Source organism: Barbatula barbatula (genome assembly GCF_947034865.1).
Source record: "Barbatula barbatula genome assembly, chromosome: 14".
Taxonomy (NCBI): domain Eukaryota; kingdom Metazoa; phylum Chordata; class Actinopteri; order Cypriniformes; family Nemacheilidae; genus Barbatula; species Barbatula barbatula.
In genome coordinates this window covers 23,382,916-23,408,120 of record NC_136777.1, presented here as the reverse complement: position 1 = coordinate 23,408,120, position 25,205 = coordinate 23,382,916, and the positions used below count along the sequence as shown (strand labels likewise).

General features: G+C 44.6%; 1 protein-coding gene across 5 annotated transcripts in view; it reads right to left on the bottom strand.

Moving 5' to 3' along the window:
• rtn4b (reticulon 4b) overlaps positions 1-23,386 on the bottom strand; it is a 30,843-nt gene extending 7,457 nt beyond the window's left edge. Inside the window, exons 1-4 of one of the 5 annotated variants that reach the window (XM_079472931.1) lie at positions 23,281-23,386; positions 22,858-23,073; positions 18,258-18,296; positions 10,677-11,879 (exon numbers count right to left, since the gene is read on the bottom strand). In XM_079472931.1, coding sequence (XP_079329057.1) covers positions 10,677-11,826 — 1,150 coding nt within the window. In that variant the 5' untranslated portion in view covers positions 11,827-11,879; positions 18,258-18,296; positions 22,858-23,073; positions 23,281-23,386. The other 4 variants (XM_079472932.1, XM_079472928.1, XM_079472929.1 and 1 more) reach the window with 4 other exon arrangements.
• Between the last annotated feature and the right edge of the window lie 1,819 nt (positions 23,387-25,205).

Sequence of the window (25,205 nt, the reverse complement as noted above, 5' to 3'; positions counted from 1 at the left end):
ACAAAGTTACTAGTTTCAACAAAAGCTAGAGCACTACCTGTTGAGAGAAGAGAGAGGGTTAGTGTACTTTTTTTTCATTTGTCTGTCTAGTTTTCACAAAAGAGATGGTTTGAAGTAGTTTTTTGAAGGTTGTGAGAGATGTGAATGACCAGACAGAGTTAGGAAGAATGTTCCACCAGGAAGGAGAATGAGCGGGAAAGGGATTAAGTGCCCTTATGACAAGGCATTACAAGGCGCCGCTCGTTTGCTGAACGCAGGGTTCTTGATGGGGTGTAGGAGTGTAGGAGGGTGTGAAGGTTCTTGATGGGGTGTAGGAGTGTAGTAGGGTGTGAAGGTTCTTGATGGGGTGTAGGAGTGTGTAAAGGTTCTTGATGGGGCGTAGGAGTGTAGGAGGGTGTGAAGGTTCTTGATGGGGTGTAGGAGTGTAGTAGGGTGTGAAGGTTCTTGATGGGGTGTAGGAGTGTGTAAAGGTTCTTGATGGGGTGTAGGATTGTAGGAGGGTGCAAAGGTTCTTGATGGGGTGTAGGAGTGTAGTAGGGCGTAAAGGTTCTTGATTGGATGTAGGAGTGTAGGAGGGTGTGAAGGTTCTTGATGGGGTGTAGGAGTGTAGTAGGGAGTGAGAAGTTTCTTGATGGGGTGTAGGAGTGTAGTAGGGAGTGAGACGTTTCTTGATGGGGTGTAGGAGTGTAGTAGGGTGTGAAGGTTCTTGATGGGGTGTAGGAGTGTAGGAGGGTGTGAAGGTTCTTGATGGGGTGTAGGAGTGTAGTAGGGAGTGAGAAGTTTCTTGATGGGGTGTAGGAGTGTAGTAGGGTGTGAAGGTTCTTGATGGGGTGTAGGAGTGTAGGAGGGTGTGAAGGTTCTTGATGGGGTGTAGGAGTGTAGTAGGGAGTGAGAAGGTTCTTGATGGGGTGTAGGAATGTAGTAGGGTGTGAAGGTTCTCGATGGGGTGTAGGAGGGTGTGAAGGTTCTTGATGGGGTGTAGGAGTGTAGTAGGGAGTGAGACGTTTCATGATGGGGTGTAGGAGTGTAGTAGGGTGTGAAGGTTCTTGATGGGGTGTAGGAGTGTAGTAGGGCGTGAGGGTTCTTGATGGGGTGTAGGAGGGTGTGAAGGTTCTTGATGGGGTATAGGAGTGTGTGAAGGTTCTTGATGGGGTGTAGGAGTGTAGGAGGGTGTGAAGGTTCTTGATGGGGTGTAGGAGTGTAGTAGGGTGTGAAGGTTCTTGATGGGGTGTAGGAGTGTAGTAGTGTGTGAAGGTTCTTGATGGGGTGTAGGAGGGTGTGAAGGTTCTTGATGGGGTGTAGGAGGGTGTGAAGGTTCTTGATGGGGTGTAGGAGTGTGTGAAGGTTCTTGATGGGGTGTAGGAGTGTAGGAGGGAGTGAATGTTCTTGATGGGATGTAGGAGTGTAGGAGGGTGTAAAGGTTCTTGATGGGGTGTAGGAGTGTAGGAGGGTGTGAAGGTTCTTGATGGGTAGTATAAGTGTAGTAGGGTGTGAAGTTTCTTGATGGGGTGTAGTAGGGTGTGAAGGTTCTTGATGGGGTTTAGGAGTGTAGGAGGGTGTAAAGGTTCTTGATGGGGTGTAGGAGTGTAGGAGGGTGTGAAGGTTCTTGATGGGTAGTATAAGTGTAGTAGGGTGTGAAGTTTCTTGATGGGGTGTAGTAGGGTGTGAAGGTTCTTGATGGGGTTTAGGAGTGTAGTAGGGAGTGAGAAGGTTCTTGATGGGGTGGAGGAGTGTAGTAGGGTGTGAAGGTTCTTGATGGGGTGTAGGAGTGTAGGAGGGTGTGAAGGTTCTTGATGGGGTGTAGGAGTGTAGTAGGGTGTGAAGGTTCTTGATGGGGTGTAGGAGGGTGTGAAGGTTCTTGATGGGGTGTAGGAGTGTAGGAGGGTGTGAAGGTTCTTGATGGGGTGTAGGAGTGTAGTAGGGTGTGAAGGCTCTTGATGGGGTGTAGGAGTGAAGGAGGGTGTGAAGGTTCTTGATGGGGTGTAGGAGTGTAGTAGGGAGTGAAGGTTCTTGATGGGGTGTAGGAGGGTGTGAAGGTTCTTGATGGGGTGTAGGAGTGTAGTAGGGAGTGAAGGTGTGAGGGGTGTCCCATGAGCCCTTTTGGGCTGTTGGAAGATGAGGCATGCTGCTGCGTTTTGAACCAGCTGAAGTGGTTTGATAGCCTTTGCAGGAAGACCAGCAAGGAGAGCATTGCAGTAGTCCAACCTTGAGATGACCAGGGCCTGGACAAAGAGTTGTGCCGCATGCTCAGTGAGGTAGAGTCTAACCTTGCGAATGTTAAATAAGGAATATCGCATTATTGCATTGTCTTTGCAATGTGATCATTGAAGGACAGCTGTTCATCAAATATGACTCTGAGGTTCCTGGCTGATTCGGAGGCTGCGATTCCTAAGGAAGACAGGGTTGCTAGGTCTAGCAGAATCAGGACCGAGGATTTGGATTCCACCTTGGCTAGCCGCAGTGCTTCTGTGACCGATGGTGGATGGTCTCAGTGGAGTGGTTTGTTTTGAAGCCAGACTGCTTGTCATCCAGTAGATTGTTCTGGGATAGGTATGGGGAAACTTGGTTGGAACTGCCCTTTCAAGAGTTTTCACCATAAAAAGGAGGAGAGAGACAGGTCTGTAACTGTCGGTAATAGTAGGGTCCAATGTGGGTTTCTTGAGTAGGGGCGTGACCTGTGCCTGTTTGAATGTGGATGGAAAAGTGAGGGCCACCATCCTCCGGAAATGATGAGAGAAGAACATCTAACTCTTCGATGAAGAGTTGTGCAGAGGACCTGGGGGGCGGTAAACTACGACAATACTGAGCGGAGTAGGAGAAGTAATATTGACAGCGTGGTATTCAAATTAATAGTTGTTGAATAGGGAAGAAAGTGTGGAATATTTCCAATTATTGTTGATAAGCAAACCTGTGCCTCCTCCTCTTCGAGTTTGACGGGGGGAGGGAGAGAGGAGTAGTTGGTAGAGAGAGCAGCAGGTGTGGCTCAGTCCTCAGGACGAATCCATGTCTCAGTAAGACCTAGAATGTGAATGTCAGACTGGCTAGCAAAAGCAGGGATGAAGTCGGAGAGAGTCAGAGGTGTCAAAATGGAGGCATGAATGGGACAGGCGTGAGAGTGAGCGTTAAATGTACTAATGTGCATTGCTGGTGTCTTTGCTCGGTGGAGTCGCGCAGGTAGAGTCGCAGGTCTTTACTCTCGTCGGTCTTCACACGAGGAGGGCTGCATATGAGGGCTGACGTTAGCGCTGACACATACCGCGCCAGCACAGAGGCACTGCTTAAGTATGTGTTCAGATGAGCGCAAACCAAAAGAGCTTAACACGCCTTCACGACTAGCAAAACAAAGCCTGAACGACTTGAATGGGCCACGAATCAAACAGCTCCGTGCTTTTAAGTGAAAAAAAAACTCTAATGTCGAGCTGTAACGAGCGGCTAAAAGCATTTTTTTCAAAAATTAAAAATGCTATTTGAATATTCATATTTTTCATAAGAATTAAAAACTGCTTCACCACAAGGTTAAGTTACCACTATAAGACCTTTTCCCTTCCCTTATCTTATTTAACACTTCGTCTGTAAAGATTTTATAATAATTAAAAAAATAATTTGGATGTGTTCCTAAATCTTTGTTCCCTCAAGAACATGTCAAACAAAATAAACAAGATAACCATATATCACAGACTATCATGTCATGTCAATGCGTTTTGCCTTATATGTGCTGTTTTGTATGATTTCACTCTGAGCAGGTTTAAAAGCAGTTTTTATGTATTTTTCTTTTTTCTGCCCGAACGTTGCATATTTCTTCAACATAACAGAAAATTACCATGTAAAACAGAAAACTCAATAGAAGAGTGAGCTGAGGGAAGGCATCTTACTGGAAATCAAAGCAAATCATTAAACAGTGATTACTTCTGACCCACCGCACCCAATGACTTTGACCAGATGAACTCCATCATTAACATTCTCTGGTGCCAAAGGTTGCACGTGTAAAGCCAGAGCGTTTCGTTTCAACAAAGGGATCTAAAATTTTCAAAAAACCTGCCAGTAAGATGATCATAAGCAGTACGACATCTGGGCCACTAACCTCTGTGCCTTAAAATCAACAGCATAACTTATCTTTTTACTTGCATTTTATCCCTAAGAAGTGATCACATGAAACAACTAGAAACCCAGAAACAAACCCACTCATGTTTCAGTGAGAATATCTGTCTGATAAAGAGTTTGCTGTACCCTTGTCTTTCCAATGTGGATAGGTCTGGCAGTCTGTCTTCTCCTCCATGTTTTCTGTGTGGATGTGAATGCAGAAATGCAAAGGGTAATGACACAACACTAGAGCTTCTGGGTGGAGTGAAAAGTGGGAGGAGAGAAAATAAAGACATTTCATCACACTGATGAAAATGTCATCTTCCTACAATAGGCGAGATTCTAAAGTGTTGTGTTCCGGATAACTGGAACTAGTGGTTCCTGTCTTCATCGTTGCCGGTGGTTTATTTGCATCACTGCACTTTGTTTTAATATTAGTTTATTTAATCATCGTTACTTATCACTGTCTGTGATAACTTATCCTGATATCCCAATAACCCTCTCTTGGTTTTTGATTAGAAGATCTTAAAGTTAACTAAACGCCATTACCATTAAAGCACTAACTTGCTAGCTTGCTTTCAGTTTACATTTGCATTTATTCATTTTGCGAGGTCTGAGAAGTCACTGGGTTCGTCGGGTAGGCATCCTCTGTGTTTGGGGGATAAATGATTATAGAAATACATACTTACCTTTCCTTGCTATTATCAGAGAGACATCAGATGATTTGTGATCTCACTTTCAACACATCCATTACCAGGGTGAAAGATTCTTTTTAGTGAGGTGCTGCTGATAATGCCCTTTGTATGGTTCCCATCTGTGCAACACATCGTCGGTTGTGAACTTCAGCCTCATTGGGTGTTTCAGCCCTTTATCACAAGACACCCTCAGCCAAGGGAGGCCCACCACAGGTGGATCAGAGCTGGGAAAGTGTTGCATTGTTACAAGATCATCTCGCAGCTTCACCTACACTGAAATGCATGCTCAGTCCCGTATGGCACAACATTACAACACAGTACCACAATCAACGCAACCATACACGCCAACCTGTTAGCTAAGGCTGTTATAGCCCCACTGGCAACGTTAATGCATGCTCAGTGCCAATGGTCCCTTATGGCTTAACATTAAAACACCATTTTATTACGTTTTCATTTGGCAGCCCATATTGTGTCCTTCCGTTTCAATTACAGCCAGCTTCTTTGAGCACCAGTGGCAAGTTCTTTGGGCCAGTCCTCTGATCCCTACTTCCTTAAGCAGCCTTGTAGTTGAATTGGACATAAAGCCCCTGCAGCCTACTTCCACCGGCAACACTTTTGCTGTCCATCCCTGCTTTTCAGCTTCCGCTGTCAAGATGGCATACCAGAGATTCTTTCAAATGCTTCCTTAATGCCCTCTTCCCAAAGAACAGTCAACTATGAGGACTGTCCTACTGGAGCTGAACCACAGAACCATGTCTGACGGCAGGTTGGTAGCTGCGATTTCCAAGGGGCAAGTAAGTCTGTGGTTTAAATAAATTTGCCATTCCCAATCCCTGGCTCTACTCAGCAGACCTGAATCTGGGTTAAAGGCTTGGCCCGAGTTTTCTGCCCCTCCTGAATAAAGAGTTGCCTTTTTAGCAAATTAGCCTGGACATTTTGGGGGATGGCATTTGCTGCTACTCTCTTGCTCTCTACTCTACTTATTACTGCATTTTCATATTCAGTAATACTCTTCAAGATTAGATGCTAGTAACAAGTAGGCTAACGGTTGGATATTTAGGATATCCTAAATCACAGCAAACAATGTATCTCCGGAATAATGCGCAGTGCCTCCAAAGCATTGTAAGGCGCCACCAGCTGGTCGTTTTCAGAAGAGCACCACTCATTATATTTTTAGCTGGCTAAAAACGCTTTGATGGACAAATTCATGAACACACGTTCAATACGTAATTTGTATTCATATGCGGGGATTATGCTAATTGTGAATGAGCGTGCATGCTCATTCTCAATTAGCATAATCCCCGCCTATGAATACAAATACGAAAAGACGTTGTTGTAACTCATGTTACTGAGATTGTACCGGGGGAAAATATTACCCAAATTTGATAATGCGTTAATAATTTGTATTCATAAAATGATATATGACAGTAAATTTGTAATGCGTTACTCCCAACACTGCATATATATATATATATATATATACACTCTCTAAGCACCACACACTTGTGGTGAGGCGCCTAGCTCCCAGTCAGTGTCGTCATGGAACCGGGCACTATCAGCGCACACACCTGTCGGTTGTCAGCACCTGCACCGCGTTACCAAACGGGACAAAAGCACACGGCAGAGAAAGATGAGTGAGATACGACTCAGTTTGAGATGTGCATACTGTCTCTGTGCTTTGTCTGTTCTCTTGCCTCTCATTTAAGATGCCAGTGACTGACGACCGGTTTACAGGAATTCAAAGCCGCCACGAATCCTCACCAGCCTCACTTTATATATTGAAAATAATTCAAACCACATAACCACTATATCAAAAATTGATAGAATGCATGGAACAAATGTAAAATGTAAAGCCTTTTTAAATTAAATGATGTATTTGTGACTAGTATTAAATATAATTGTGGATTAAACTATTTAAACTTTGATATTGTAGACAGCATTTGTCTTTAAATGATTTAGAAATAATATGCAGAATAAAGACAAGTTACTGTAATTAGTACACTTAATATTATTCTTGTTCCGCCAAAGGTTTGGCGCGTAACTTGTCCCGAAGTTTTGTCGTAGACCCATGAATGAGGGCTCAGATCGAGCGGCCCATTGAGGAATGTTGTGCTATGACTTTAATAAGCGATCGGGCGGGGACCACTCGAAAAATCGAGTTTATTATATTAAAAGTTGTTTTATGTTCGTCGGTTCCCGCCTCCTTCCTTCCATTTATTGAACCGTGTTACAATCAGCATGTAAACATTTGAGACCCTGTGAAAACCCTAATAAAAAAAAGCAGTAAAGACTGTAAATTTCCTACCTGTTATTAATAGGGAATAAATCTAAAGCTTTAGTTTATCATTTTGTTTGGTTTGATTTGTCATTAAGATGTGTCCAATGGGGGGGTTAGGGTTAGGGGGGGTTGCCCTTTTTCAGTTTCAGCACATGCCCCTCAAAAGTTCTGTACATGGCCCTACGTGTACGATTCCTTTAACAAATCATGGCTTCTCCGTAAATGCAATGATAGCGGTTGTCACAGTGTGTTAATGCATGTACCCCATATTATGTTTCTTGGGTCTGCTCCGTTGCTTTCAAGACAAACAAACCAGCGCGCCTTTACCTGTTGCTTAGTGACGGCTGTGTTGAAGTCAGTCAGAAATGTGCAGGTGCTGCACAATTCGACTACATCTAATATTGATTAACGAATTTGTGTATGTGCGCTAACCCGCAAACTGGTTAGTGATTTGACTTTGTTACCACAACACATTCACGGCGACCCTGTCCAATGACTTACAGATCACCCTCAGCTCCCACTTTCAAAAACTCATTTAATCACAAGAATGACCCATTTTGGATCTAAAATGGCAAATTTCACCAAAAGGTGACCTGAGGATTGCGCAGTGCCTCCAAAGCATTGTAAGGCGCCATCAGCTGGTCGTTTTCAGAAGAGCACCACTCATTATATTTTTAGCTGGCTAAAAACGCTTTGATGGACATATTCATGAACACACGTTCAATACGTAATTTGTATTCATATGCGGGGATTATGCTAATTGTGAATGAGCGTGCATGCTCATTCTCAATTAGCATAATCCCCGCCTATGAATACAAATACGAAAAGACGTTGTTGTAACTCATGTTACTGAGATTGTACCGGGGGAAAATATTACCCAAATTTGATAATGCGTTAATAATTTGTATTCATAAAATGATATATGACAGTAAATTTGTAATGCGTTACTCCCAACACTGCATATATATATATATATATATATACACTCTCTAAGCACCACACACTTGTGGTGAGGCGCCTAGCTCCCAGTCAGTGTCGTCATGGAACCGGGCACTATCAGCGCACACACCTGTCGGTTGTCAGCACCTGCACCGCGTTACCAAACGGGACAAAAGCACACGGCAGAGAAAGATGAGTGAGATACGACTCAGTTTGAGATGTGCATACTGTCTCTGTGCTTTGTCTGTTCTCTTGCCTCTCATTTAAGATGCCAGTGACTGACGACCGGTTTACAGGAATTCAAAGCCGCCACGAATCCTCACCAGCCTCACTTTATATATTGAAAATAATTCAAACCACATAACCACTATATCAAAAATTGATAGAATGCATGGAACAAATGTAAAATGTAAAGCCTTTTTAAATTAAATGATGTATTTGTGACTAGTATTAAATATAATTGTGGATTAAACTATTTAAACTTTGATATTGTAGACAGCATTTGTCTTTAAATGATTTAGAAATAATATGCAGAATAAAGACAAGTTACTGTAATTAGTACACTTAATATTATTCTTGTTCCGCCAAAGGTTTGGCGCGTAACTTGTCCCGAAGTTTTGTCGTAGACCCATGAATGAGGGCTCAGATCGAGCGGCCCATTGAGGAATGTTGTGCTATGACTTTAATAAGCGATCGGGCGGGGACCACTCGAAAAATCCCATTGATTTAACATAGCTCAGAGCGAGGATTTCGTAGAATCATGTGGGTTACCACTTTTGAGGCAATCAGGCTCTGTAAGAACTTACATCACAAAGGGGTGTAAGAGCCTTATAACGGGACAGGAAACATGCCCATATAAGGCGTTTTAACTGTTATAATTGTCCCATGTTGTAAATATTCGCAGTACAACCACTTAGAGACAAGGGCGTGGGCTCATTTTACTCAGGCAACCAATCAGTGTCACATGATCACAATGAAGCTATTGAGCCACACACATAGCAACCATTTACAGCAACCGATCCAATAGACTCCAATTATAAAAGAAAAAGGTGGATATCTTCACAGCACAACCACTTAGAGAAAAGAGGGTGAGCTTATTTAACTCAGGCAACCAATCAGTGTCACATGATCATTATGAAGCTATTAAGCCACGCCCATAGCAACCATTTACACCAACCTAGCCACCAGCAACCATTATAAAAAGTCCAGGTGGATATCTTTGCAGCCCAGTGTTGTAGAGACAAGGTAGTGGGCTCATTTCACTCAGGCAACCAATCAGTATCACAGGAACTTCATTAAGCTTCGAAGCCACGCCCATAGCAACAAAACATGTCAGCCTGGATTATATGTGATGTGTTATGATGTTTGTGTGGCCGGCAGTCAACCATGAGGAAGCTGCCGGCATTGTAAGTTTGTTTTATTGTTTGTTTATTATATTAAAAGTTGTTTTATGTTCGTCGGTTCCCGCCTCCTTCCTTCCATTTATTGAACCGTGTTACAATCAGCATGTAAACATTTGAGACCCTGTGAAAACCCTAATAAAAAAAAGCAGTAAAGACTGTAAATTTCCTACCTGTTATTAATAGGGAATAAATCTAAAGCTTTAGTTTATCATTTTGTTTGGTTTGATTTGTCATTAAGATGTGTCCAATGGGGGGGTTAGGGTTAGGGGGGGTTGCCCTTTTTCAGTTTCAGCACATGCCCCTCAAAAGTTCTGTACATGGCCCTACGTGTACGATTCCTTTAACAAATCATGGCTTCTCCGTAAATGCAATGATAGCGGTTGTCACAGTGTGTTAATGCATGTACCCCATATTATGTTTCTTGGGTCTGCTCCGTTGCTTTCAAGACAAACAAACCAGCGCGCCTTTACCTGTTGCTTAGTGACGGCTGTGTTGAAGTCAGTCAGAAATGTGCAGGTGCTGCACAATTCGACTACATCTAATATTGATTAACGAATTTGTGTATGTGCGCTAACCCGCAAACTGGTTAGTGATTTGACTTTGTTACCACAACACATTCACGGCGACCCTGTCCAATGACTTACAGATCACCCTCAGCTCCCACTTTCAAAAACTCATTTAATCACAAGAATGACCCATTTTGGATCTAAAATGGCAAATTTCACCAAAAGGTGACAAGTTTACATCCCTGGCTCTAGGAGTTCTAAAAAGTATGTTTATACGAAAAATACAAAATGTTCATAGGGTGACGTCATTGAATCCTCATGAGCCAAGGATTCACAGGAACAAAATTTAAAAACGTTTTTAGGACTTACGGCTCAAAACTTGCAGATTCTCTATAACAGCACAGAGCACATATTTCAACACAAGAACATTGTAGAAACATCCCAATGGTCTGCTGGGATGAATGAGTGTTCATAAGAGACTCAATTACTTGTAGGAAACATGCTTTCACCCTGCACACAAACAAATGAAAATCCAAGGTGTGAATAAGGGAGAATTTTGTCACACTAAAATTTGACAAGAACCTAAAAAATATAAGAACAAAAGTGGTGACAATGAAGGGAACAAACAAACAGAACGTGATCATGCAAATAGACGTCAGGCATCATATGAAGATGACAGACATGTAAAAACCGAATAGCAAGACCACGGCTAAATGAAAGGGTCCAGAGAAAGAAAAGGGGTCATACTGAAGCCGCGGGTCCGTTTTGAATTTACCTGAGGCTGCTCTCGGTGAAGTCAGGCTGCTGACTTCAGTCTTCTCAAGCCCACTCTGGTCCGCAGGAGTATGGATTAGAGAATCTTGGAAAGCAGTTTCCACAGGAGAGGATTCATCAGAAAGTTGGGACAGAAGAGGGTAAGTGCCTTGATCTTCTGCGTGTCGAGCTGATGCTGGTTCCAGACCTGAGGATTGATCTTCATAAAATGTCACACTATCCTGTGTTTCAAGAAACTCATCTGCTGCACCTTGCGGTGGTCGCTCAACAAACTCAAACTCTTCAGAAGAGACCTCTTGCTCTGACACCTCATCGATTGCTTCAATCTCCTCCCTGACAGCAGCGCTTTCATGCTCCACAGGTCTTTTGGCCACTGCGTCCAGCACTGGAGAGAACGAATCTGCAGAAGGACTCTCAGAATCTGAATGTTCTTGAGCCTTTACGGTTGGAAAGTGAAGACATTCAAATTTGTCTTTCATCTGAGCAGATGTTTCTACATCTTTGTCCTTAAATAGTCGCTCGCTCTGTGGGGGCACGTCTGTCTCCTTGACAAGATCGAAAGCAACAAAACTTTGCTCAGAAATCTTCTCAGCATCCGGATTTGCCTTTTCTACCACTCTGGCTTCTGTCTCCTCAGCCATCTCCTTCAGCAGTAAGATTTGGGAGTCAAATCCCAATGGAATGTTAGCAGACACCGAAAACTGTGAATTTGGGGAATCGCTCCCACTTCTATGCTTCGGGCTCAAATCAGGGCTGTCTTCAGATGAGCCCGAGTCCACTTTATCAGGGTTAAGCGGAGAAGATTTCAGAATATCTGGAAGAGATGTCGGCCGGTCATCCACCTCTTTGTTAAGGTTCGAAAAAAGGTCAGATGAATGGAGTTGCTGCAGATCTGAACGGGAAGTTACTGCATCAGAATCAAAAAGCGATTTGATTTCTTGTGGCCGTGTGACATCATCGTTTCCATCATAGGCGTCCTGAACCAAGTCTGGAGAAGGACTATCTGACACCTCCACAGATCTTCCGGCATCACGAACGGGTGAAAATGGACGAAAAGAACAGTTTTTCATCTCAAACTGATAGTCATCTTCTGATGTCTGGTTTAGGACGTCTGGATCAAATTCTGCCGAGTTTTGTTTGAATGAATCCATAGTAAGATTAGTGCCACTGTCCTGTGAAACTACAGCGGAAGAATGCCGGAGGTCTGTGGGTAAGAAGCGTGTGCAGCGTTAGAACCAGAAAATAACTCCAGTAATATTGAGTTTGGACATTGGCTGGGATGTGCCCATGTCTTCAATCTAAATGAGTTCTGATGCTCTCATGCATGGTGCTACATCTAACATGAAGATAATAATGCATCAACCCCCAGTTTTGTTCACATGAGAACACAGTCACACAATTTAAACTGCTTTGCAGCAATGTTATATCCAAAAGTAGGGGTGGGCGTTCACATCAAAAGTAATGGAAGACCTTTTGCAAATTAAAATAGAGCGATCGCTTTTCATTGTAATATAATGATTTACTGACACCGATGTGTGAATGTCAAGTAAACCTTGCTTGCTTTATTGGTGAATCACTGAAGTAACTGATAACTTAAAATTAAACTTAACTTATGACCTGTTCTGACTGATTCTGCCAGTAAACCATTGTTTATCACCCACCCCTATGAGGATGTCAACTTAGCCGCTGACTGCAAAGACCAAAAGATATTTATTAGACAGTAGGCTTGCTTAAGATACATCGAAAATGAAGAAGTGCTCAGATCGACGGGGAAAGTGGCAAAAAATCAAGAATAAAATCATCAACCTTTCAACTATTAGATTTAACACCTTTAAAGCCAACGCAAAAATAGCCATGTCACTCTGTGTGCGTAAACATGCCACCTGCTTGTCACTAATGATCCAGCAACTTCTGCTTATTTACGGTTGTGTAACCTGCCGATCAAACACAATTTAAAATACGAAAAATGCCTAATGCCTTCAATTTGATTAGGTTTTTGCTAGTTGTGCAACTACACATTACAGTTGCAGTTTGTTTTGTTTTGATTTTATTCCAGTTAACAAAAAAAAATCTGTAATTGTTTCAGTCTTCGTTTTTGTTAGGATAATAATCCTGCTCCAGCTGCATTTAGCGTGTCAACTAAACCACGTGTTTGCAAACAAACTATTCGATTTTTTACATGTACCCCTTTTGTTGATGACAAAACAAGTAACATGGCTATTGGGTTATTGTTACGCTGACTTATTTCCATTAACGTTGTGCTATTCTGCTCTGAAGCAGGCTTGGCTCTCGGATTTGTGATTTTCCTGATCCAAGCCAGGTATCTTGGTAGGAAACATGAACATTTTCAACTTTTTACTGAAACATTTAACCAACTTAATAATGCTAATAACAAAGACATCAACAAAAACACAGTTACAAACTGCTGACAATGATGCAGTTACTAATATCACCGTATACTGTATTTAAAACCTCAAAACATTAATGTTGTGCCATTTAGTTTTTTTCTAAATGAAGCTGTTATGACTAATGTCATGATAATTACCTGATCAGTCTCTTGCAAAATGCATAAAGATAACTCATTAAAAAAATTGAAATTAAATGAAAATGACCTCAGGAGCATTAGTTAATATCAACCTAAAATGAAAAGGATTTATTTTGAAGCTACAGTCAAGAGGTTTGCTGCAAAACCGTCTGTGTCGTTTATAAATCTACTCGTTTCACATAAACATGAACAAGAATTTTGTTCTCTCTCCTTAAAAACACCGAAGTGATCTTATTTCAATACAGAAAGTTGAATGAGTTTTTCGCGCTCATCTTTTCTAAAATAAATAATGATCTGTTCTTCAGGCGACACGTGCAGTACATTTCACCATCTAACAAACACCCTTCCTCACAAGATGTTGATGTGAACCTCTCGCTGTTCATATAGAACGTGCACCGATCCATTGCTGAAATGCAGTTTTGAGATAGCACACAGTGAAACTTGTTTATAAGCCTTCAGAAGACTTGGAATACATGGGACGAGCCTGATGGAAAACTATGAAGATAAATCAGTAGCAAAACTTGAGAGCGTGTCGATTTTAATTTGAAATTAAACTTCTAATTTATTTGTATCTGTACACTAAACACTCACAGCCCCAATGTGAAAACTTGTCAAATAAAAAACTATAGTTGAATGTTCAGATTTATATAGTGCATGATACTATCCATAAGTGTGATGGTTTCACTATAGTTGAAAACGTCTCGGTTACGTCTGTAACCTCCGTTCCCTGATGGAGGGAATCCACGGACGTTCCCTGATCGACGTTGTGAGAGACTGACTGGGGTTTGATTTTGAGAACCTACCTTCTCCGAGATAATTAATTATAAAACGCCAATGGGCTTGGCGAATGGCACGCGCACGCCAGTCTCCGCCCTGTACAAACGGGTATAAAGGAAGATGGCGGCGGTCATTCACTCATCCTTTGTACTGAGGAACCTGAGAGGGCACTCCCGGTCACTGCAGTGGTTTGGCGCAGCGTTGTGGCATGAAGACACAACGTCTCGTTCCCTTCATCAGGGAACGGAGGTTACAGACCTAACCGAGACGTTCCCCTTCAGTCGGTCTCTGGACGTTGTGAGAGACTGACTGGGGATCTATCTAAACGCCACAGCGCTTGCACCGATATCACGACCTCCAGCGGAGCGACCCTGACTGGGCTAGCGAGTCACAAGAGTGCTACCGCGAGATGTAATCTTCTAGTCACATAGTATTGGTCATACATTGGTCATACTGAGAAGCCTGTACTGACGGCATCACAGACAGTGGCGTACGCCTCTAGTAGCGAGGAGCTGTCCGGAGCCGAATACTGGGGAAACACTGCTCTCCTCTTTGAAGAGTGTGTTACGGAGGGGAGGTTACATGTGGAGACACTAACATGGTCTCACCGGTGGGGAGAACAACATGCGAAAAAAGGCTCCGCTCAGTCTGTTACCAAGTGCCAATGCTTAGTGATGGATGGAATGCCTATACTTCGCAGAGAGAGGGGAAAGTAGGGAGGCTAAAAATAGCGCACTAGTCTCACCTGAGGAGGGGAGAAGGTGCTTTCGCAGGCGTACGCCCAAACCAGGAGCCCAACCTAAACGTTGGCGGCGTTAGGGACATGTGCTACAACTGGTTCCATGTGGAGATTGTAAAACCTTGTGAAGGTACTGGGCATAGCCCAACCTGCAGTTCTACAAATGTCTGCCAGAGAGGCGCCCTGTGCCAGTGCCCACGAGTGGAGTGGGCTCTCACTGCGAGCGGGCACGGCGCTCCTGGGATTGGTACCCAGTGCGCCACCTCTGTTTGGAGACAGCCCCCAGAACAGACAAAGAGCTGCTCGGAGCTTCTTAGGCTCCGTGTGCGGTCCAGATAGAGATGCAGCACGCGTACTGGACACAACCCCTGGCTGGGTATTCCTCCGCTGAGGGGAGCGCCTGCAGGTTCACCACCTGGTCCCGGAAGGGAGTGGTGGGAACCTTGGGCACGTAACCGGGACGGGGTCTCAAGAAAACGTGAGAATCGCCGGGCCCGAACTCTAGGCACCCTTAGGACACGGAGCCTGTAGGTCCCCCACCCTCTTGATGGAGGCGAGCGCCGTCAGGAGTGCAGCTTTCATCAACAGATGAGGAAGACTAGCAACTCAGAGGGACTCAAACGGGGCCGTACCAAGGCCCTGCAGGAGCGCGTTAAGGTCCCAAGAGGGTACGGAGCACGGTCAAGGTGGATACACCCTTCTCGCGCTCCTGAGGAACCTGGTGACCAGGTCGTGCTGACGGAGATACTTACCTGCGGGTCAGCACTGATCCGATCAGGCAACTCCGCGGGTTCTCCTCCCGGGGAGAACACCAGGACAAAAATGGCACCACTTATAAGCGTATAAACGCCTAGAGGCGGGGCTCTAGCCTGTAAAACTGTCCCCCGGACCGCTAACGGCAAGCCCCCGTCCCGTCCAGGCATGGAGGTTCTGTGCAAGGAGGCTCACTGGGGGGGGAAGGCGTACTTCAGCTTGTCCCACAGCCAGCTGTGTGCTAGGGCATCCATGCCGAGGGGACCCCTGGTCAGGGAATACCAGAGCGGGCAATGGGTGGAGTCCGGGGAGGCAAACAGGTCCACCTGTGCCTGCCGAACCGCTTTCCATATGAGCCGGGCTGCACGGGGATGGAGTCGCCACTCTCCGCGGGGAGTACCCTGTCGATAGAGGAGAAGAAACGTGATAGAGAAAGAAACGTGGCCCGCAGGGACTCCAAAGGAGGAGGCGTCGGGCGAGTTGTGATAACTGCGGTGAGCGTATGCCGCCTTGCGATTGATGTACGCCACGGCATTCGTGCTGTCCGACCGGACTAGTCCTTCGCGTCCTTCAGGTCGATTGCCACGAACCAATCATGGTGACGTACCAAGCCCAGGATGCGCCTCTGCATCAGCATCTTTGAACGGCAGCTTGTGTAGGTGCTTGTTCAGGAGGCGCAGATCCAAAATGGGACGCAGCCCCTCGCCCTTTTTGGGCACGATGAAGTACGGGCTGTAAAACCCGGCCGACATCTTCGCCAGAAGGGCGGCGACCTCCTCCCGAAGCACGGGGGTATTCTCTCCTCGCACCGAGGTGTACAGAATGCCCCGAGACCTGGGGGGGTGCCTGGCGAACTGGATCGAGTAACCGAGACGGATTGTCCTCTCTATCCAGTGTGACGGGCTGGTGCGCTGCCAAGCGCCCAAGAACCGCGACAGTGGGACCAGAGGAACAATCTGCTTCACCATGCCGGTGGAGGCTGGTTCGGTGGCTCACAGTGCGGTCACCTCGCACAGGGGGGACCGCCAGGGAGGTTGACGGCTCTGTATGTTTACCTGCTTCCGGCTGCCTGATGCAACGTCCGGGGGAGATTTCAGTCGGCTGCCTGGTCCATCCAAGACACCGTCTGGACGAGAGTGCTGTGAAGTCACAGCCACCGAGCTCTCCGGCCTGAAACGCGGCAAAAGGGGCGCATTCCAGGACTTGGCGAGCTCGTCATGCACCTCCGGGAAGAATGGTACCGGAGACAGGCCCCGAAACCACGCATCTAGCCGCGAGCGTTCCGGGAGGGTGGTGCTACATGTCCGGAGCTCGACTGCCTGACGACTGGAGATCATAGGAGTCTTCCGCATCCGATGCCAGCAGGCAGCTGTCCGACACAGCGTTATCGACAGAGATAGCGTTATCATCCGTGTGCGAAGTCTTACCACTATGAGACGGCCGTCTGCAGCTCGTAGGGGACGAACCAGGTGAGCGTGAAGGGGTATGGATGGTCCGCGAGCGTGAAGCTGACTGAGCAATATCTATCGGAGTCCCCAAATCACCCCCGCCGCTCTTCAAATCGATCAACCTCGCCGAAACGGCAGCTGAACACGCCTGGGAAACAGACGGGGTGGTGGCAGCGCTCGAAAGAACGTAGCCAACCCTGACCGCAACACCCTGATTGCCATGTCCGCACACATGGGACATACCCCATCAGTGAAACCTGCGTCAGCATCCTTGAGCCCCAAGCAAATGACACAGGTATCATGGCCGTCAGAATCCGGGACGAGTCTGTCGCACCCAAAGAGACATGCTCGTAGCCGGAGGGACTTACCTCTTAAGGTCTGTAGCCTTCTGCCGAAACGCCCAGGGGAAGTCCACCGAAAGGAGAAGTCCCCTGCTCCGCGTCGTAAATCCAGCAGGTTAAAAGTCGAAGTCGAGTATCGCGTGTAGCATCAGCAAACACACAGGTTCCGAAGAACAAAGGATGAGTGAATGACCGCCGCCATCTTCCTTAATACCCGTATGTACGGGGTGGAGACTGGCGTGCGCGTGCCATTCACCAAGCCCATTGGCGTTTTATAATTAATTATCTCGGAGAAGGTAGGTTCTCAAGATCAAACCCCAGTCAGTCTCTCACAACGTCGAGAGACCGACTGAAGGGGAACAGTATTATTTAAACATTTTTTAAACTATTATTTACTAGATCCTTTCATTGTGATTTTCCTGCCATGAGGGGGCGGTGTGGCTCAGCCGCATGTCGTCATCAAACGCCGCTCATTCTCTCGCCTCTGAGCTTTCAAGTGCACAAGTTAGTTTTGCGGGTTTATCGTGACAGTAGCAGCAAAAGTCAAGGCAGGAAGATTTGAAACTGCAGTGACAGATTTTTTTTAGGTTACAGATGCCTATTTGTGGTTGAAATTCAAATCTGAATGCCAGTTTACACATTTGTGAGTATTTTTCTGCAACTTCAAATTCAGAAGACAGATTTGTGAGTTTTGTCCACGAGTGCAAATCAAAAGTTTTCACATTGGGGCTGTGAGTGTAGTGTACAGGTACAAATACTTTACAAGTTCACAAATTAAAATCGACACGCTCTTTTACAACACTTTTAAAAGACACAAGGGTGAGCAAATAGGACTAAATTGTCGCTTGCATTTCTTGAAATTGCAAAAGATATAAAATCATTAAACATCGCTCAGTGTTTGTCAATTGTCCCGCTAAAATGGAACCAAATAAAAAAATTCCAACGCATAAGACAAGTTAAACAGCTTACCAATACGTACCTGTTGAAAGCTGAGGTGCGGGTGCAGGAATAGGCTCATCTAAAAACAAAGAATGATAATGTTTAGATGTTTCTCCTCCACTGCAAAAACACCAGGCTAAAGACTAAAACTCTATATCTGTAGAAAAAAACTGTTGTTTTAAAGCAACATTTTGTTGTGGTTCATCCTTAAAATAATGCTTGTAAAACACAAGCACTAAAAGTGTTTCTAAAGTGTTTCGCTTTAATGTCAACATTTACATGCTAGTTAAATTACTGCTTCAAATCACAGTGATTCTTCTTTTCTATCAGATCTATTCAAATTGGGACTACATGAATATGTGAGTAATGTTCAAGTAGCATAAATGAATCTGGGCAGAGGATTTATATTCCCCAGCACGAGAAGACATTCACACAATAAACATTCTCAGCCCTTAAAGGATGAGCAAAAGGAAAGGAAAACATAAATAAATTGGGTGTTTCCCCAACCCTAGTCTCGCGTTGGAACGTATCGCTGCTTTCTTTGGCCAAAACCCACCCAATAGGCCATTTGACTGACAGGTAAAGCTACCAATCACGTTTCGTCTTGAGCCTGCGTTAATGTTTAGAAGCGTGTAAATGTCCCAGCAGTAACAGACCGGTGTAAATCCACTAATCCCTGTTTTTTCCAGGCGGTCCGTTAATGAACTCGACACGCAAATCAACCGGAAATCTGTGAAACTTAACCAATCAAATGAGGACTTCGAAACGTGTTGAAGTGTTTCAAAAAAAGTGTGCCAAATACAGGCTGAGACTACCCCAACATCCAGACTCAGCTTACGATGCGCGTCCCCGCGGGCACATTCTAATGCATTGAGAGTGACACTCTTACTACCTCCAATGCAGTATTGTCAAGATACTGGAATTTTTATGGACCAGCGCTTAGTGGTAATTTAACTAACATTAAAAAAATATTAAAAAATACATTTGTGTAAATGTATTGCTCATTTATTGTTCGTACAATGTTAATATATTTATATGATGAACAGATTTTAATTTAGGTTTTATTCACATATAATCATGGATTAGCGCACATAGAGACAGAATCGCAACAACACACAATAACAACGTTTAACCGGAGTAAATGAAACGTGTGGATCAGGGCACATACTAGCGCTATGGTAAATACAGAAGTGCAAGCGGTCAGCACACGCAAAAACTGTTGAGGAGACTTTACCTGCACCGGCATCATTTCAAACATCAACTTAAGCAGAACTAATGAAAATAAATAATCATTATTTGCAGTCTGAAGTGTTTGTTTGGGTGATTTCTTCCTGCAGCCAGAGTTGGGGGTTGATGGGGGTTCTGTTTGCAGTAACAGAGTGCTTTGTGAAGAGCAGGCTTCAGAAAACTGCCGTCAATTTATAACATGCTTTCATTAAGTAAACTGGCTCAATACCTGAAGAGTTCAGATGCAAAACTCTCTAAAAGCAACCGCTGACATATTTAGTTTTGCATCTGAAGGCCACAATTTTATTTATTAAATGTGCTGATATTAACAGATTCACGTTCACACACATCACTCTTCATTCATGACAATAGGATTCATGAATGGTCCTCGTCTTTGAAGTTATCCGTCCTGGCGGCCAGTCAGAGACAATATGACTAATAAAATATTAGCATTAATCTACTCCTTCATCGTCATAATTGCGATCTTCTTCTTGTGCAAGTTGGTGGTTGATGGCCGACTCGTTTACCGCCACCTGATGATTTGTTTCACAAAACAACACGCTGTTGAAAACTAACAGAGTATCCGTTCACCTAAGAGACCGCGCATACGTCATTTGTGCGATGGAATGTCCATCAACACTCCCGATCTGTAGGTGGTGCTAAACACACCCGCAACTGGTTGGCCATCCATCACCAACTTGCACAAGAGCTAGCTAATTTGATTTAATTGTATGTGCTAAAAATAAAGACGGCCAGTGGCAATATTACAGCCTTTTGCAAAGAGGGCAATAAAGGAGGATTGTGAAGAGTGACTGGTTTAAGTTGATCCCTGAGGTTATTACCTCACATTAACAACATTATCTTTTGAATATGAGTGTCTCTTTCATCATAAACCCTTTCGTCGCGTCTGCAGCATAGGGGCGGGCAGACTTACCACTAGGCAAAAGTAGGCAAAAAAATGTCAGGACATCCCTGCGTTTCACGTTATTACATCTGTACGAATGCACTCCACCCTATTAGAGATTAGAGTGGACAATTCCATTAGCAATGTATATGCGAGAGACGAGTACGGCCCTAGCTGGAGAAAGTTAACGCAGCGGTGGCGTTGGTAGAACTGCCAACAGCGAGTGTCACTGTGTGGTACATTAGCTGCAAAACGAAGTTAAAGTCGCAGGGAAATAAAATAACAATGAAATGCAGCTACACCAGCCGAGACGAAAAAAGAGGATTTATAAAAGATTGTTGCCAAAGTCTTTTCCCCACACAAACTATACCGCTGCTCCTACAGCAGCAGCAGCATCTCCCTCTCACGCCTGACGCAGTACTCTCCCGCCGGACGCAGTACTCTCCCGCCGGACGCAGTACTCTCCCGCCGGACGCAGTACTCTCCCGCCGGACGCAGTACTCTCCCGCCTGACGCAGTACTCTCCCGCCTGACGCAGTACTCTCCCGCCTGACGCAGTACTCTCCCGCCTGACGCAGTACTCTCCCGCCTGACGCAGTACTCTCCCGCCTGACGCAGTACTCTCCCGCCTGACGCAGTACTCTCCCGCCTGACGCAGTACTCTCCCGCCTGACGCAGTACTCTCCCGCCTGACGCAGTACTCTCCCGCCTGACGCAGTACTCTCCCGCCTGACGCAGTACTCTCCCGCCTGACGCAGTACTCTCCCGCCTGACGCAGTACTCTCCCGCCTGACGCAGTACTCGCCCGCCTGACGCAGTACTCGCCCGTCGGACGCAGTACTCTCCCGCCTGACGCAGTACTCTCCCGCCTGACGCAGTACTCTCCCGCCTGACGCAGTACTCTCCCGCCTGACGCAGTACTCTCCCGCCTGACGCAGTACTCTCCCGCCTGACGCAGTACTCTCCCGCCTGACGCAGTACTCTCCCGCCTGACGCAGTACTCTCCCGCCTGACGCAGTACTCTCCCGCCTGACGCAGTACTCTCCCGCCTGACGCAGTACTCTCCCGCCTGACGCAGTACTCTCCCGCCTGACGCAGTACTCTCCCGCCTGACGCAGTACTCGCCCGCCGGACGCAGTACTCTCCCGCCTGACGCAGTACTCGCCCGCCGGACGCAGTACTCGCCCGCCGGACGCAGTACTCTCCCGCCTGACGCAGTACTCTCCCGCCTGACGCAGTACTCTCCCGCCTGACGCAGTACTCTCCCGCCTGACGCAGTACTCTCCCGCCTGACGCAGTACTCTCCCGCCGGACGCAGTACTCTCCCGCCGGACGCAGTACTCTCCCGCCGGACGCAGTACTCTCCCGCCTGACGCAGTACTCTCCTGCCTGCGCTTGGTAGGAGGGCCAGTTCAAAGGTTGAAAGGTTGTTTGATTCTGTTGCGCAGACCGATAGGCTCATACAGACAAAATATAATACTGTCAGTACAGTGCTAACGATTTGTACTGTACGGACTAGAACATAAATTTGGTTACATCTAAATGCATGAAACTCATGTATATGTTACAAGACCGATTGTGTCACTGAGATGTTTCGCTTTATTACACTTTTAAAAGTGCATACATTAATAATTCAGATTATTAAAGTCAGATTAAATAATGACACGAGCGGATTCATGCGTTTCGGCTGCCATAACTGAAGCTATGCCTTTATATATATAATAACATGTTGTTTAGAAAAATAAATAAATATGAGGAGTGCCCTTTTTTGCCCCATAAATGTTTGTGCAAGTGACTGCCGGTGATGGAGAGCACACACACACACACACACACACACACACACACATATAACATAGAATGTGACTGACTGTTTTACAGCGTTTGTGCGTACGTACACTTTTAGGATGAAATCTATGGCGAGTTTTATACATGAGGCCACTGGTTTTCATACAGACACAATACAGCAAAGCTTCTGTCTGTCTGTCTGTCTGGAGTCTTTATATTCACGCAATGACGCAAGACAGAGTAAGATGACATCCGATCGATAGATGCAACACATTCATGAGCTAAATGTGTGTGTGTGCTTTTGCGTATCTAAACGGATGAGAAGTGAGGTGTGGCATTAAAGACAAAAGAGCTACACGCCATCACACTGACAACGCCATAAACCAACACAACACGATCAATATACACACAAACAATGTCCACATTAGCCCAATGTTCGTGTCATGTGACGACACATCGCGACTAATGAATGCTGTGTTTACCTGCAGTTTTATGTCTCGAGCTGATCATCAATACTGAGAATGTGTGAATAAACCGCAGAGATTCACGCCCTCGCATGTGACGCGATGCGGCTCTTTGTTCGATAAAACACACACACCCGCGGGTCTTATTAACAAACCATTCACACGATATCTGCATTTACACGCCTGTCAGAGGATAACGCGTTACACGCACGTGACCCCCAAACACAATCAAACGACACAAAACAAGATGAGATGCTCACGTGATGATGAGAGAGGATGAAGAATGCGCGAGGGCTTCTGCTCCGGATCGTCTGCAGATGCTGTCTGTCTGTCTGTCTGTCTGTCTGTCTGATCGGCGGTGTGTCGAGTCTGAGCATCCAGCCCACCGCTGCTGTCTGTCTGTCTGTCTGTCTCCTGTGAAACAGCTCACCCCTGAGGAGACGCTTTCCTCTGCTCTCTGTCAAGTCCGCGTGATTCTGATGAGTGACGGTTATAAACATTTTCTTGGTTTGTCTCAGTCTGCAGTAATATTTTTACAATTAGATAATGTTGCATCACAGCGTTTTAAAAACCACACACTATATCCGAAAAAAAGGTGCAACCAAAATAAAATAAAATAATCCCAAAGTGGTTTTCTTAAAGTAGTTTAAAAACGCAAATATCATAAATAAATCCAGAACTACCTGTAACTTTTGTGACACGTTTTATTTAGGTGTTAAAATAACGTAATCCACACGTTGAAATATGTCATGATTCTGCTGCATCATGTCTTGTTTCTCTTGGTTTAGTGGCAGGATCATGACAGAACCTCATGTTAAATGTGGAGAGAGACAATTATTGTTCTTATGGCCTTCCATACTCTCTCCGGTCTCGTCATTGTTCCCATCCTCTTGTTACCTCGTTATTGATTATTGCCTACACCTGTTTCCCTCTTGATTTGCTCCCTTATTTAATGCCCTTGTGTCTTCTGTCTTGTGCTGGTTCATTGTGGTTTGTGTGGTGAGTTCCTGTGTTATGTTAGTTTAGTCATGTGTAGTTTATGTCAAAGAGTTAATTTAAGTTTTGTTTCAGTGTAGTTAGTCTTAGTCCTGTCATGTTATGTATCCATGTTTTGTTCTGTTACCCCCTCGTGGGTCTTTGTTTTATTATTTATTAAATTATTTGTTAACCCCTTACCCGCTGTCTGCACCTGGGTCCTCTCTCTGTGTCTCACCACTCGAGAATCATGACAAAATAAGACGTTAAAACGTTGTGCTAGTAACAAAACATAACCAGGAAAAATTCCAAAGTTTAACCATAATTATTTATTATTATCATTTTTATTATTATTGCTTAATGTTGAATATTGTGTTGAATATCTTTGGCAATTTTTCTCTTTATAGATGGCTTCATCTTAACATTATAAACAAATGAATGCATTCATCTATTTAAAAGAACGTTTTAATAATAATAACACATCAGCATAAGGCTTAGTTGAGTTTACCTGCAAACAGCTTTAATAATATAAATAATACCAGATCAATCACTGCTGTTTAATGTGTAAGGAAATATAGTTGTCATTTCATTGAATATATAATAACCACTTTAATACATAAAATATTTTAAGAATAGAATATATAATAAGATAGACCTAGTAAACATTATTATTTTCTTTAAGGTTTATTGACAGCTTTCCTAATTTCGGACAGACAAAATTGTGTTTGGTGTGTTTGGTCGACTGAGAAACCTGCTGAAAGTGCCCTAGTTATCGGTGATTCTATTGTTCGGAACGTTAACATAGAGGCACCACCCACCATAGTCAAATGTTTACCGGGAGCCAGAGCGCCTGACATCAAGTCAAATTTAAATGTGCTGGCTAAGGCTAATCGTAAATTCAGTAAGATAGTTATTCACGTCGGCACAAATGATGTTCGACTCCGTCAAATCGGAGATCACAAAAGATAATATTAAAGAGGTGTGTGAGCTCGCAAGCACGATGTCAGAAACTGTAATATTCTCTGGCCCCCTCCCCACTTATCGTGGTGATGAGATACATAGCAGAGTATCATCACTAAATGGCTGGTTGTCTGAGTGGTGCCTGCAGAATGATATTGTTTTTATAAATAACTGGAAGAGTTTTGAGGGCAGACCTGACCTGTTGAAAAGTGATGGTCTCCACCCCTCCTGGGCTGGAGCTTCTCTACTCTCTAGAAATATGGCACATAGTCTTAATGCTAAAACTTGACTCACTGGGGCCCAGGTCAGGGAGCAGACTGAATGGCTTAACCAACGGTCTGCTTGCCGTCTCACGTTGCAGAACACACATAATACACAACATGCGATAATACTTTCTCCCAAACATCATTAAATAGAGACTGTGTCTGTCCCCCGGATAGCAAACATAAAATAAAGCGTAAACCTCTCAAAGGTAATTTAGTTAACGTTAAACTAACTAAACATGAACATAATACAGATAATCAACTGTTACGACTCGGATTGCTAAATATTAGATCTCTCTCTAATAAAGCACTTTTTCTTAATGATATGATAACAGATCATAAAATAGACATGCTCTGTCTCACAGAAACATGTCTAAAGCCAGATGATTATATTGCGTTAAATGAGTCTG